The sequence below is a fragment of the Alternaria ventricosa genome (assembly GCF_023758065.1).
Source record: "Alternaria ventricosa strain BMP 2768 chromosome Unknown scaffold_5, whole genome shotgun sequence".
NCBI classification, from domain to species: Eukaryota; Fungi; Ascomycota; class Dothideomycetes; order Pleosporales; family Pleosporaceae; genus Alternaria; species Alternaria ventricosa.
The window spans coordinates 1,346,878-1,360,250 of record NW_026055685.1 but is presented as its reverse complement, the minus strand read 5'-3'; the positions used below and the strand labels follow the sequence as shown (position 1 = coordinate 1,360,250).

The 13,373-nt window shown below is 52.0% G+C and overlaps 4 protein-coding genes across 4 annotated transcripts; 3 read left to right on the top strand and 1 right to left on the bottom strand.

Annotated features, from left to right (window-relative positions):
* Window positions 1-2,842: 2,842 nt before the first annotated feature.
* J4E93_003819 (uncharacterized protein) lies at window positions 2,843-5,233 on the top strand (the record flags this gene model as incomplete). The annotated part of the gene is made up of 2 exons (XM_049341749.1): window positions 2,843-3,299; window positions 3,687-5,233. The coding sequence occupies 2 exons, from the start codon at window positions 2,843-2,845 to the stop codon at window positions 5,231-5,233; spliced, it is 2,004 nt and encodes a 667-aa protein (XP_049201254.1).
* A 1,661-nt stretch (window positions 5,234-6,894) lies between these two features.
* Window positions 6,895-8,788, top strand: J4E93_003818 (uncharacterized protein; the record flags this gene model as incomplete). The annotated part of the gene is made up of 3 exons (XM_049341748.1): window positions 6,895-7,052; window positions 7,108-7,346; window positions 7,404-8,788. The coding sequence occupies 3 exons, from the start codon at window positions 6,895-6,897 to the stop codon at window positions 8,786-8,788; spliced, it is 1,782 nt and encodes a 593-aa protein (XP_049201253.1).
* A 104-nt stretch (window positions 8,789-8,892) lies between these two features.
* Window positions 8,893-10,047, bottom strand: J4E93_003817 (uncharacterized protein; the record flags this gene model as incomplete). The annotated part of the gene is made up of 4 exons (XM_049341747.1): window positions 8,893-8,931; window positions 8,978-9,070; window positions 9,122-9,336; window positions 9,390-10,047. The coding sequence occupies 4 exons, from the start codon at window positions 10,045-10,047 to the stop codon at window positions 8,893-8,895; spliced, it is 1,005 nt and encodes a 334-aa protein (XP_049201252.1).
* Window positions 10,048-11,342: 1,295 nt separating this feature from the next.
* Window positions 11,343-12,261, top strand: J4E93_003816 (uncharacterized protein; the record flags this gene model as incomplete). Its single annotated transcript, XM_049341746.1, has 2 exons — window positions 11,343-11,351; window positions 11,437-12,261. 2 exons carry the CDS (start codon window positions 11,343-11,345, stop codon window positions 12,259-12,261), a joined length of 834 nt encoding a protein of 277 aa, XP_049201251.1.
* Window positions 12,262-13,373: the final 1,112 nt, after the last annotated feature.

The window sequence follows — 13,373 nt, the reverse complement described above, 5'->3', positions numbered from 1 at the left end:
CAATACAATTCCACACCATGTCGCGTCATGTTGTCCGGCGTTTCAGCGCAAATTTTCTTGTAGGATTGAGATGGCGGACTGGTTGCATAACTTTTATTCAACTGGTGAGTACGAAGCGGCGTCGCGATGTGCGCAGTTTCGACACGATTTCCTCTTCGCTGCAACACTCGTGCATGAGATTACTCATGCTGTGGGGATATTGCGACGAGGCAATACAAAGGAGCCGCACATCCGAGCTGACTGTCCAGAAGCTGAGTGGGGCTATGGCTGGGAGCACTTCATGTTCGGCACCGTAATCAACCCTCAAGACTTGTCGGGACCAGGCACTCACCTTCTCATGCGTAAGATATGGGTAGATCGAAAGACGGCCAGCCAAAATGGAGGTAAGGAGTACTGCGATGTACCCATATCGTATATAGCGCAATGGTTTCGCAACGAGACATGGAGCATTGTAGCCAAGTATGGGCCAGCTGCCGTTGCAGCACCAATCACTAATTTCAAGATACGACTGTCGGACCAGCGTGGGGCCTGGGTAGTGTCAAGTGACCATCCAGAGATCGAGAAAGATCTGAGAACGCTGCAATCTCAGTGGCGAAATCGCTCTTTGATTCTAAGTCCACAAATAGGGTCGTCATCATCACCAGCTGCTCGTTCGCGTTTTGCTAAGATATTCTGGCACCTTGTAACTAAGGCACAGTTGCAGAAGAATAACGCACCGGTTCCACTTCGCACTTCTATTATATCGCGGGCTGATACGAGCCCCACGCCAAAGCTCGCTCAGACCATACGAGCATGCTACAAGCCAACAAAGAGACATGCTCTTGTAGGAAACAGACTAGACTACCCTGATAGCTGCGATATGTCTCGAAAGCGGCGCGCAGAGTCACGAGACGAGTACCGCCGCGTCAGCAAAGCAATGAAGCGGTAAGCTGTGGCAGCGACCCGAAAACCCTAGGACGAGCTTCAAAGTTCGTAGTTATCCCATGGAATATCATTATGTTAGAGTGAGCGTAGCACAAAGTCTATACCGATTCCGGAACGAAGTAAAGTTCTAGACTTACAAGCGCGCACACACACGTGGTGCGGTCTCAACTACTCATCCACATCATAAGTGATGTAGCATATGACGAAGTCTCAGCCAACACAGTATATAGGTCTCAGTTTAGCAAACCGTAGTAGTCACCTGTAACGTCTCACCCGTGTTTCTCTCACTTCGTGGACGCTTGCTCGTCATGCCAATATAAGAGACTCAGCCCCAGCCCCTAACGTACACTCCTCTTGATAGACTATTCCAACCAAAGCTAAGATCTTCAGCGTTTCAGATGCCTGATAAAACGTCACTTCCCATGCGGGACACATATGTTCATGATCTGATACCCGTCGCAATATGCTCCGCAGCAGATCCTTGCCACATTTGTTGGGAAAGTTACACCAAATGTCACGAACCGGTTCTTCTGCGTCCTTGTGGGCACATATTCGGTAAGCCATGCATACAGGAGTGGTTTCGAGAAGGCGCGAATACATGTCCACTCGACAGAAACAAGCTTTTCATGTCAACAACGGATGTGGAAGAGACCGAAAGCTGGTCTCTCGTTCCGTTCGGCGCTTTACGAGACCAGGGTGGAAGAGACGCGCCAGCCAGTGATAGAAGAGGTGGAATGGCCAACAGAACGCATGCTGCACCGGAGCAGTATTTGTTCTTCGGTGGCGAGATCATTGGGATAAACAGTCGCCTAACACTTGAAGGCTGTCGTCGCGTCGTTCGCGATCTCTGGTATGTAAGCAACCATCTTTACCATCAGATGCGTAACCATGCCGATGATCACGACCCGCTATCCGTCAGCGAAGACACGCTCAGAGAGTCGATACATGATGCGTTGCCTCGCGGTATCGATGTAGATGACCACGCTTGGCCGCTACTTTTCAGCATGGCAAGGAGTATGCTCACATCGCGAGGAATGGCCTGGGAACACGGATCGGAGGCAAATTTGCGTAGGGAAGATATGATGGGTTGGGGAGAGGAGCTCTGGCGCGTGTGTGGGGGTGTTCAGAACCGAGATTAGATAGAGATGCAGATAATGAGCTTCAGGTCGGCCAATATTCAGTGTGTTGCTGGTGGCTAGTCATATAAGAGACGTCTGAGGGTTTCGCTTCTGATGTTCTCATTTGCTTATGTATTCCAAGGTTGAAAGTTCCAGGTTCGCGGTCACTCAGCGCGGCGGCGGGAAAGCTCGAACTAGCCAGGTACCAGCGGACCATCCCGAGATCTCTTTGCACTCAACGAAGATGCCTGAAGACTCACATTAACAGTACAATGCACCTGGTATTCGACGTGTTGTGCCGGACAATAAATGGCAAGTTCTTTGGCTCCCAAGGGCGTGACAGATTTTGTGCCGTTCTGAAGTTTCCATCGAAGCTACGGAATTTCTAGAACACCACCACTGGGCACGGACTTCCACCCTCGCCGTCACCAACTCGCTCCCCACCTTTTGCTCTAAACTCTCCAGTTGCTCAAGATTCCCGAGTACTACCACCAAGTCTCATACAGTAGTCGCCTGGGTCCTATCCAACGACGTCCACTTGCACTTTTCGCACTGCGCAGGCGCACACGTGGGCCCGACGCCGGCCGCTACCCGGTCAAAATCCTCACCGCTGGCTTCACTTGGGTCGCGCGACAATAGCAAGACTTGAATACTTACACAACCCGCACCTTATCTATTCAACTGTATTCACTCCACGGTCACCGTGGTCAGATAAGTCCGCAATAGCTCGGCTCCCACATACCCAACGCTGTTTCCTATCTTCCACCCAAACCAAAACAGCTTTCGTCAACACTACGACCATGGCGCCCACATACAGCATGCCGTACACTCCCGCTGATTACGTCGCTTCCGAAGCACTACTTCCTGAGGAATTCTTCGGTTATGCCGACATCCCAACTCTAGTGAAGATTCACGAGGTTCTATGCAATAGCGAAACACAGGATGACGTCGAGCTCGCTACGTGGATACAGGAAAGATATCTCAGCGCCCCCAGGAACGCTTCCGAAACAGAACTGATGCGTACCGCGCAGGAGTTCGGCAGATTGGACAGGGCTTACCGTAGGGTGAGGTCTCTTAGTGGCAAAACCCAGGACAAATGGCCAATTCTCGACCTACATTTCAAGGAGATGTCATCAGCTATGGTTCGAAATAACGCGCGCAGTGAAGCCGCTCCCGGAGTTTTGTTCTCAATTGACGGATTGCAGAAGAAAGCTTGTCTAGCTGGGCAGCCGCCCAACGGATTTGTCACCCCTGATGGTAAGTAAGCTCTCGCCCAATCCTGCCTGCAAATACTGACTTTTGCTGTTACAGCCTCCGCAGGACCAAAGCTCCAAGTGCCGTTTACAAACAAGCCTAGCCGGTACCAACCAGACGTGCAGACTTACCCACGTCCGACACGGCAGACTCCTGTACCACTTCCTTCCAACGTTACTTCCAAATCATCTGGAGAGCGGAGCTCTGAGAGCCAGACCGTACCTCCCGTTCGGTCCCAGATTCCTGCAGCCTCTTCACAGAGCATTCCGCAGCATACAGGTATAGTACCATCACCTAATTCACCCAATCTCGCTTGATTACCTCACTTTAACCCACATCGCATGGCTCACTTTCGCTTTTGCTTCCTTCATCATGCTGACAAAACGCTAGATCTTGCCTCACAATCGGATGTTCATGCAATGTCTCAGACCGAGCCACCCCCATCAGGCTTGCCTAAAACCGAGGAAGCTCTTGGCCAAACCTCACCTAACGACAAGAATGGCGCTCTTCTATCAAATCCCATAGGCGGTATCATATCGCGCAACATCAGCTCCAACCCCAGTGGGGACTTGCAGGCAGAGTCGGCAGTACGAGATGCGGGCGCGGGTAAGGTTCGCGGCCCAAATGGACGCTACCTACCCAAGGACGATGTCGAGCCAGAGACCAAAAAAGCTAAGAAGCCGAAGAAGGCAGTCAAGCCCCGTACGGGCTTGAGAAATATGAAGAAACAGGAATCACCTGCACCAAACGCAGTCGGCGAAAAAACCGAGACTGCACCAGCCGAAGATGAAGATCTGATGGCAGATGTCCAGCCGCCTTCGCCTCCAGTGTCTAGCCATGAGGTCGAGGAGATGAATGGAGTGGAAGATGTCACATCTGTCAATCCAGCTTCTGAGATCGTCGTACCATCCACAACTGATCTGGCTACATCCCCTACAGCCGTAAACGAGCAAGAGGCCGAGATGGAGGAGGAAGTAGCGTCTGGCTCGGGATCTGCCTCTGCGTATCTTCTTGCAGCTGCGGCTGATCCAGTACCGTCAAACTTGGACAAGCTACCTCCTAACTCTAGGAAGTCCATCAAAAGAAAGAGCGAGCCAACTGCCACGTCTGGAGACCGTAAGCGGGGTAAACACGGCGGAATAGTCGGCCGCCCAAGGAAGTCCGAGCAGCAAGGAAGCGACACATCAGATCAAGCGCCAGTTCAGCAAGAAGATGAGAACGTCACAAGGACAGAAGATCCACCTCAGATGGTAACGCGTCGAGCCACGCGACGCTCTGCAGCCGCAAATCTGAACGCTTCCGAAACCAGCAAGCCAGATGCGACGTCAACGGCAAACTCTCCTATAAAGGCACCAGTCGACCAGCCGCTCTCAACTTCGAAAAAGCCATCGAAATCCAAACGAAACCCAAGAAAACCATCCGCTCCCGACGAAGACGAGATTATGAGTGGGACCGAAGATGGCGCAACGGCTAGTCGTGAGGAGACTCTTAAGCCTACTCCCATTGTTAGAGAAGCCAGCTCTACGCCTTCATACGCTTTGGGAAGCGTTGCAACCTCGCAGCTTCCGGATAATCATTTCTTGAGCATCGGTATTAGCAGGACCAGCTCCCCCGCCCTTCATCCTCAGCCGTCTTCGCACCAGCCCTATCAATCACCTTATCAGGCGGTGCCACCAACGCCACCACCTACAGTTGTTGCAAAAGCGCCCCTCATGAACGGCACAACATCAAAGTACCCGCCAGGTCACGTGGAATATCTCGCTCGCATCACTACAAGCAACGGCAGCACAATGGACTTACCGATCGAACAAAACCAAATCGAGAGCACAGAGATGGAGGTGATCAAGAGATATGCCGAGTACAACGCTGTACCCAACGCGGTGCCAGTATTGTATCCTCAGTTCCGGAATATATGGGCTTTTGCGAAAAAGGACTAATGCGGAGAAGGGATACTATGGGGAACTTCAGGCTGCACTGGACGCGGTGACTGTACGGATAGCATAGGCATGAAACTATTACAATAACAATGATCATCGTTGATTCTCATGATATCCAATCCTCCTCATTTCCAGACTTCAATGGTGTCTCTCCTCTTCCTTAACCACTTTCCTGCCCCTGCCATCAGCGTCTCCGCCTCTGCGGGCCCCTCCTATCGTACGGCTCAAACCTTCCATACCTTCCACTGCCGGTATAACTCCAACCACTGTCGCCGCTGCCGTGGATTTGGTTGTATCGTGTCTCGCCGCGACGGGCTCCGGGCTGGTGCGAATACATGCGGTCGGGGTGGAAACCGCCACCGTTATTTGGGTCTTGAAGCGAGTTCTGGTAGGGGTAGTACGAGCGGCCGCCTGGAAACATGATGTTGAGTGGGTTTTGGTGGATATATGTGTGGGTGTTCGGTCTTAAGCTTTGGGGGCTGGCTGTGGTTGCTTTGTCTGTTGGGTGCAAGCTGAAAAGTACTAGTAATTGTTTTGTTAGATGCTGATGTGCTTGATATGATGGATGAGTAGAAAGGAAAGGCAGAACCTTGAGGATTTATATACGAGGACTGGATTGATGAATAGTCTACTGCGACAGCCAGACATGGACTCGATGCGTATTCTGTGTGACTTGGTGTCTGGTGCGTGAGTTGACACAGGTGTTGCCGAAATTCTATAAGACCACATCTTGTATAGCGTGATCGTAGGTCGTGGGAAATTTGGTCGCTGTCCGATATTATTGAATTCAGCGGCATCCGTAATGCCACCTCTCTTCACCTTGCGCTCCCTGACAGTGCCTCAAGCTGACACCCACCCTTGCCACGTCCTTTCCATGTAGACGCATGCTTAAAAATACCCTCGGGTCGTGATGCACTGTAACAGGCTTTCGTGTCGATGGACCGTTGGTGTAGAATGATTGTTGCGACAGACTGATTTGAAGAGACGCGCCGCGATGGCGAACAGTATCTAGGTAGCTGATGTGGTGCGATAACCTCTCCAGTGTGGTCACTCTCCATGGACTCAATACTGTCCATGCAAAGCAGAGAATTGCATCGGATTCCATGCTCAATGACCCGTTGTAGAAACGTCTCGGAGCCTCGAAATTGTTCGCCGACGCGTCGTCTACGTCATCGCTGAGCGCACCACGCGCCGAATCCGTTAGCCTAGAGGCCACCAGCCACCACAATTCCCTCATGTCAAACACTAGACAATGTCAGCACGATACATGCGCGTCTTCTACATCTCAGCCCCCTAGTCGCGAATCATGATGATCACAACAGAGTGTCTAGAAACCGAGTCCAATGACGACAATCTGCAGCTCCGAGGTCTGCAGCTCTATGCCCCCTCGCTGGGGCTCTTGCGGCAGGCGGGAGACGGCAAGCGTACCGAAACGGAGGTTATCCGTACGAGCATGCCAATCAACGCATCGATCGCGCGCACATTGAGCCATGCTCACGAAGAGTTTCGCTTACCGTGAACTTCTGCAAGATGCTGACATGCAGCAAGAATGTTCAACGACGTGCAACCTTGGGCTTTGTGCCACGGTCGACATCAGCCTGCAGCGACGGTGACACCTTTCCCGACCGCTCATACTTTTCCAAGCACGAACAACAGTCAAAATGAGATGTCCAGGGATCTTGTTGGCGCTTGCGCTCTTTGTCGCTGGATCTGGCGCTGAGCCTGTACCGCGGGCTGTGAAAGCACCCAGGGTTGATCTAGGCTACGCTGTCTATGAGGGGCGTTATGATGCCAATACCAGCATCAATATCTTCAAAAGGTAATCTTCCGTCTGAGATCTCCCTAATCCTCCAAGAGTTGACCTTGCGCTGCAGTGTTCGGTACGCAGCGCCACCACTCGGCAATCTCAGGTTCGCCGCTCCTGAAGCCCCTGTGCGAAACAGAAAGATAGCATCAGCTTTGAGCGATCCACCAGCTTGTCCGCAGACTGGCGCCTCTTCACAGACCCCAGCGGCTTATGGCTTCACCTCCGCGATCGGGAACGAGGATTGCTTGTTCTTGAACGTATACGCGCCGGCTCACGCGAAGAACCTGCCTGTCTTCTTCTGGGTTCGTAAGTCATCTTCCAAGCAATGCACAAAACGTAGCGGACCTCGTTAACAGGATCAAGATGGTGGAGGATACGGGCTATTCAGCGCCTCCGGGCTAGACCCCAGCGAATTTATGACCACCAATAAGAATGACTTCGTCAGCGTCATAATTCAGTACCGCCTGGGCGCTTTCGGGTTCCTCTCGAGTCCAGAGGTGAAGCAGCATGGTGCGCTCAACGCTGGGCTCCTCGACACGAACTTTGCATTGAAGTGGGTTCAAGCCAATATCGCCAAATTTGGGGGCGATCCTAGCAAAGTCACTATTGCAGGCGAGAGTGCAGGAGCGAGCGCTGTTCTCTATCAATCTCAAGCCTACAGTGGGCGGCAAAAAGAAGACCTCTTCCGTAATGTTATCACAGCGAGTCCATGGGTACCCTATCAGCACGATTATGACGATGAACAGCCCGCAGAAGCCTATGCGGCGTTCCTTGAAGCATCCGGCTGCTCAAAAACGAAGGAAAGCATGAAGTGCCTCCGCGCAGCGGATACCATCGTTCTTCAGAGTGCCAGCGCCAGAGTTTCGGAAGCTGGACCTTTCGGTGCCTTCGCTTTCTTGCCAGTAACAGACGGTACATTTGTCCAGGACCGCCTCTCCACAACCCTTACTTCAAAGTCGCTAAAGGGAAGGCGTATCTTGTCGGGTAACATGGCAAACGAAGGCGTGCCACTTTCGCCTCCCACCGCACGCACGCTGCAGGACTTCCAAGACTACATTGATCTGACATTTCCCGACTTCTCTGCATCCGACAAAGCCCGGCTGGAAAGAACATACTCGTTTCCTGGGGATGACCTTGACGTGAAGCCCAATGCTACGCGCTTCGCTACATCTGGTACTGGTCTACCCACGGCACTCAACATGAGTGAATTCGGGACAGGAAATCAACAACGCCTATTCAATGTCTTTGCAGAGTACGCCTTCGTCTGTCCAAGCTACTGGGCCGCTGGAGCTTTTACAGAAGGCTGGAAATATCAGTTCAGTGCGCCTCCGAGCTATCACGGGTATGATCTACAAGCATTATGGAGCGGAACTCCAACCCCCGGCAAAAGCTTCAAACACGCTTTCCGTAAGATATGGGGCAACTTCATTACGAAGAACTCGCCGGTGATAAGTGTTGAAGACGCGAAGGGTGGCGTCACAAATTCGACGGTTCCGCGTGCGATTGGGTACGATTCGAGTGACATTGCTTGGCCAAAGTGGAACGAAAATCAGCCGGTACTACTGAATATGAACGCTACAGGCGGCATCCCTTCCTTCGTGCAAGCGACGGACGACCTTTACTACTACGTTTATAGCGATCCAGGCGTCAGCAACCAGATCAGTTTGGCCGATGCAAATGCATGGGAGGGTGGAAGGGGCAGACGATGTGAGTTTTGGAAAGCTTTGGCAAGCAAAGTACCATATTGACAGGTGGAGACGTGTATGGGCTTGATTGTGAACTACGCTATATCGAAACTACAATCCCAGTCGCTGGTCCATCGCGGCCAAAGATGTACCCAAGATTGACCCGCTTACACACCGTCATTGAACTCGTAGTCTTTGTCCCATCGCTATGCTGGTCAACAAAATGTACATTTATGTGTACATCGTACTTACAGTGTCCCATGGCTTGCTGCCATCGACGAATCTCAGATCAGTACCAACCCTAATCACGTTGTTTGGATCGTGATTCAATGTGGATGCGTGTATCTCACTACTGTTAGCCAAGATATACGCCAGCTCGAGCCCCAGAGTACCTACCGCAAACGGGTTGTGGAGGACTACGTCGCCCGCTTCGTAGTTTGTCACCAACCAACGCCTGTCAAAGGTGTCAGAATACTCTCGTGGACCGTCAGCGAGCAGCCCTGTTGATAGCATGTTCTGGTTGAAAGCGTTCCTTGTTTCTTCCTCGCTCAATCCACTTTCTGCTGCCTTTCGGTTGAAATCTTCCTCTACTTCACGGCCAAGCGTATGGCCTACCAGACTCGTTAACCTTGCTCAATCCTCGATCCCGAAGTAGAGGACTCACCGTTCTCCAAGTAAATCAAGCCTCCTCCAGTCAAGCTTACATCGCCCATGGGTACCCAGGCAGTGACACTCGTCGGTTCGCCATGCCGAAGGAAGATCTGATCATAATGTACGCCAATGGCCTTGTTTCCTGGTGTATTGTTGCGCAATAAGCTTCTACGGACTCCCAGAGTGTTGTCGCCCCAGTTGGTCATACGAGCAATGAAGTCTTTGAGTGCCGGGTGCTTGCAGAACGTCTCTTTGTACCAGTCTGCATAATGCGCTTCGAGCGCCAGACTAACAAATTTCTCCGCCGTCGCTTCTCCTGGCTTTCCATTTCCAGGGGCCGCACCAGCGCCAATACCAGGGAAGTCTGCCGCGTCCTTCTCAGGATCGAATATGCCATCTACTGGCTGGGTGCCAGGTTTCAGCACGCCGCTCGATGCGAGCGACGTGAAGTACTCCTCCCGGGCTTTGAGGACATCGCTCCTCGGTAGTAACCCCTTGAGGAAGACATATCCATCTTCATTGTAGCGCCGACGCAGCTCATCCATGGGCATATCTGGAGACGATTCCTTCAATTTTCCGACCTGACCTGGTCGAAGCAACCCGTCGTTCACGAAGAGTTTCTTGCCATCAAAGCTCGGCACGTCTTGCTCTGGTGATAGTGCATGGGGCATGATGAATAATGTGATGAAGTAGCAACGAGCTTCGATTTGTCTGCACAGAGAGATACTCAGGTAATATCTAGGTGTTCAGCTTACTGTCAAAATCTTCCGGCAAAGTAAACGTGGTGTAAGCCTATCGCCACTGCCGTGACTGTACACGACAGACGAGTGTGCCGGGGAGACTTACCCCTTTTGTCCCTGCCAAGCTGTGGGGTAGGAAGCGGGGCTAGTCGCCGCTGTGACACGCTATCTTGATTTTCCGAAGCCGCGACGCGATCACCAAAGCCCGTCCTTAGTAACCGGCGGAACATGGTTGGACACGACTCTGCTCATCTCGGCGGGCATTCCTCGTCCTGGACCCTTTGTGCATCGTTATCGCGCGTGTCCCAGCTTCGTAAATTAGCCCGCACACGCATCCTTCGCGTTTCCACGACCACGTTAAGGTTTATCGCAAATGCCATGGTACGAGACTTCGCATCCTTTGCGCACGACCTGGACATCGCTTAACCGTTCGTAGCAATCGATGCCGCACGCGTCATTATCGATGTAAGCTTTGAGCCTCGAGCTAGTGGTGCCGACATACTGATGACGCTATGATAGGTGATGGCAAGCAGCCGGCGTGTGCAAGGTGTGCGCAGGCGAAGAAAGAATGCGTCTACGAAAGCGGTAGACGGTTCCGGCGGTCGTCAATCTCAGATTCGTTCAGTGTTGAACAACCTTGGGTGTCGTACCCTCCACGAAGTAAGAATTTACCCGAGTCCGTTGCATCTGTCGCTGACACAATTTGGCAGTCCAGTTCTTGGACGAATCGAGCGAAATTCGCTCTCAATATGTGCAAGATGGCTACTCTCCATTCGACAGCCCTTCAGTTCATGCGCCATCACCCAGTTGCACCCCTGGAAGTGCTCCGGGTACCGCTTTGACTCCAAACTCAACCTTGTTCACCCCTACGGAAAACCTCACAGTTCTGTCGTTACTAAACTCTGAATCTCCTGTGCAGCACCAAGCACCTGCGCCTCCAGCATTACATGGCCAACGAGCCAACACGAGCACATACCAGCCACATCATGAAGAGGGCGCTAGTACCTTTGTGTATCAACAGCCTCCCGGTGAGCCTGTGCTATGGCCGTTAGAGCATGAGCAAGAAGCAATGCTTCTGCAGCACTACATCGAGAACGTCGCCTTGTTTGTGAGTACTTTTATCCGGAGAAAGGCCTATTATTGACAAAAACAAGTTCGACATGGTAGACACCAGAGATCATTTTGGTGTTCACATCGTCCAGATGGCCAAGCAGAATAGTACCCTGATGTATGTAGTGTGCCTACTGAGGATATGCGTTGGCAAGCAACTGACCACCACTCTCATTCAGGAACGCCATTCTTGCGCTATCTGCTCGTCAGCTCAGTCGAACCACCGATTTCGACCCTTACATCGCAGATGCCTACTATCAGCGATGCTTTGACACGCTGATTCCAGCGCTGAACGACAACGTCACCATCAAAGAGGAGCCATTGCTTGCTGCGACCGTCATCCTGCGGCTCTTGGAAGAGATGAACATCTCGATTATCGGCTCCGACCCCCAGGGCCATTTGTTCGGCACCCAAGCTATTATTCGCGCTGCGGAACAGTCATACGCTGCGACATCTGGACCTGATCGGCGGCAGGCTATCTACTGGGCTGCTTTCCGTCAGGAACTGTGGATCTCACTCATGACGCAACGCGCGTTCAAATTACACATCTTCCCCGCTGATCGCTCACTCGAGCCGGCTAACGACTCCATCTGGGCTACACGAACGATTGCTCACCTCGGTGACGTGAGTAACTTCGTCTTTGGGGAAGGTAGAAACAGCATTGCCCGCTACAACCAACTGATGGACGAGAACAGATCCTGGACACAGTGTAGGCCTGACAGCTTCGACCCATATTATTTTCGGCAAGATCGAGACGGTAGCGGGAGAAACTTCCCGGACATTCGCTTCCACCAAAAGACCCACGTTATGGGCACCCAGTATAACCTCTTAGCTCATATGCTGCTGATTGTACATGATCCGACAATTCCACAACTTGGACCAGCACACAAAGCATCACGCGCTATTGTGGACAGAACCGTTCAAGACAACGTCCGCACACTATGCGGAGTGGCCCAATCGAACTCCAAGTGGTTTCCTTGCAAGTTTGTTGCCTGCTTCGCGATCGCATTAGGTAAGCTTATTCCGATCTCATAACGCGACTTTGACGAGGGGTTGTTGTGTGTAACATTTATATTGCTCTCATATCTAACATTCCCAGTCGGCGATCGCTTCACACTTCGTGAGGATCAAGAACAGCTTCGCGATCTATGGTATGCCTGTGAAAGATCGCATGGCTTTCCTCCCACAGCGACCATTAATCAACTCGAAGACTCGTGGGGTTGGCACAACTCTTGAAACACATGATGCGGCTGTCGCCGACGGCTTCAGCTACCTCATCACGCGTTTGGACTCACCATAAGCCCTGATTGAATGCATTCATGCGCCTCGGGTCGAAATTACCGGGCATATAAGGATTAAATCCCATTCCGAAGTTGAACTGGTCCGGCTCATCTTCATCGAATCCCGCTCCATAGAACGGCATCGGGTTGCTATGGTCAGCTGCATGGCCGGGACGAGCCGGGCCCTCCCACTTCGTGAAATGATGCTTTGGTCTGCGATGTCCCGCTGGCGGCTTCCCTTTGCCGTGCTCTTCGGCTAAATCGTAGACTCTATGCAGCCTTTTGTCGACAGGAAGCCGTTCCTTTATCACCGCATATTCGGCTTTGACGTTCGTCAACAGGGGATATATGCGCACCCGCGTTCGAAAGTCTTTGTCGAGAGTTTTCTTCAGTATGCCACTGAGTTCTCTCGTATAGCTCGAGCCGGCCGGTCGTTCTTCGTCCCATCTTTGACCATGAGGGAATTCTTTGCTTCGCGGCCCTTGAATTCCGGTACATGCGCAGACCATGCTCAAACCTAGTTGCCAGACATCTGAAGGGCCGCAGAGGAGTGGAGCTTCTGGAGCATCGAACCCAGGCGTCCCCCCTGGCCTCATTATAGCGCGTTCTACACTAGGTTCAAGCGACAGATAGTCTTCAGTTACAGCTAATCCAAAGTCGGCAAGCTTCGCTATAATTGTATCCCCTTCTATCGTCAGCAGGATGTTCGCAGGCTTAATGTCGCAATGATATATTCTACTCCAACCCGACTGAAATATCTCGTCATCGGTCATTCTTGGCTGCGGGCCACGGTGACAGTACGTAAGGGCAGCAGACAGTTGATAGAACCATTCCCATATCTTATGTTCGTTGACGTGAGCTCCCATA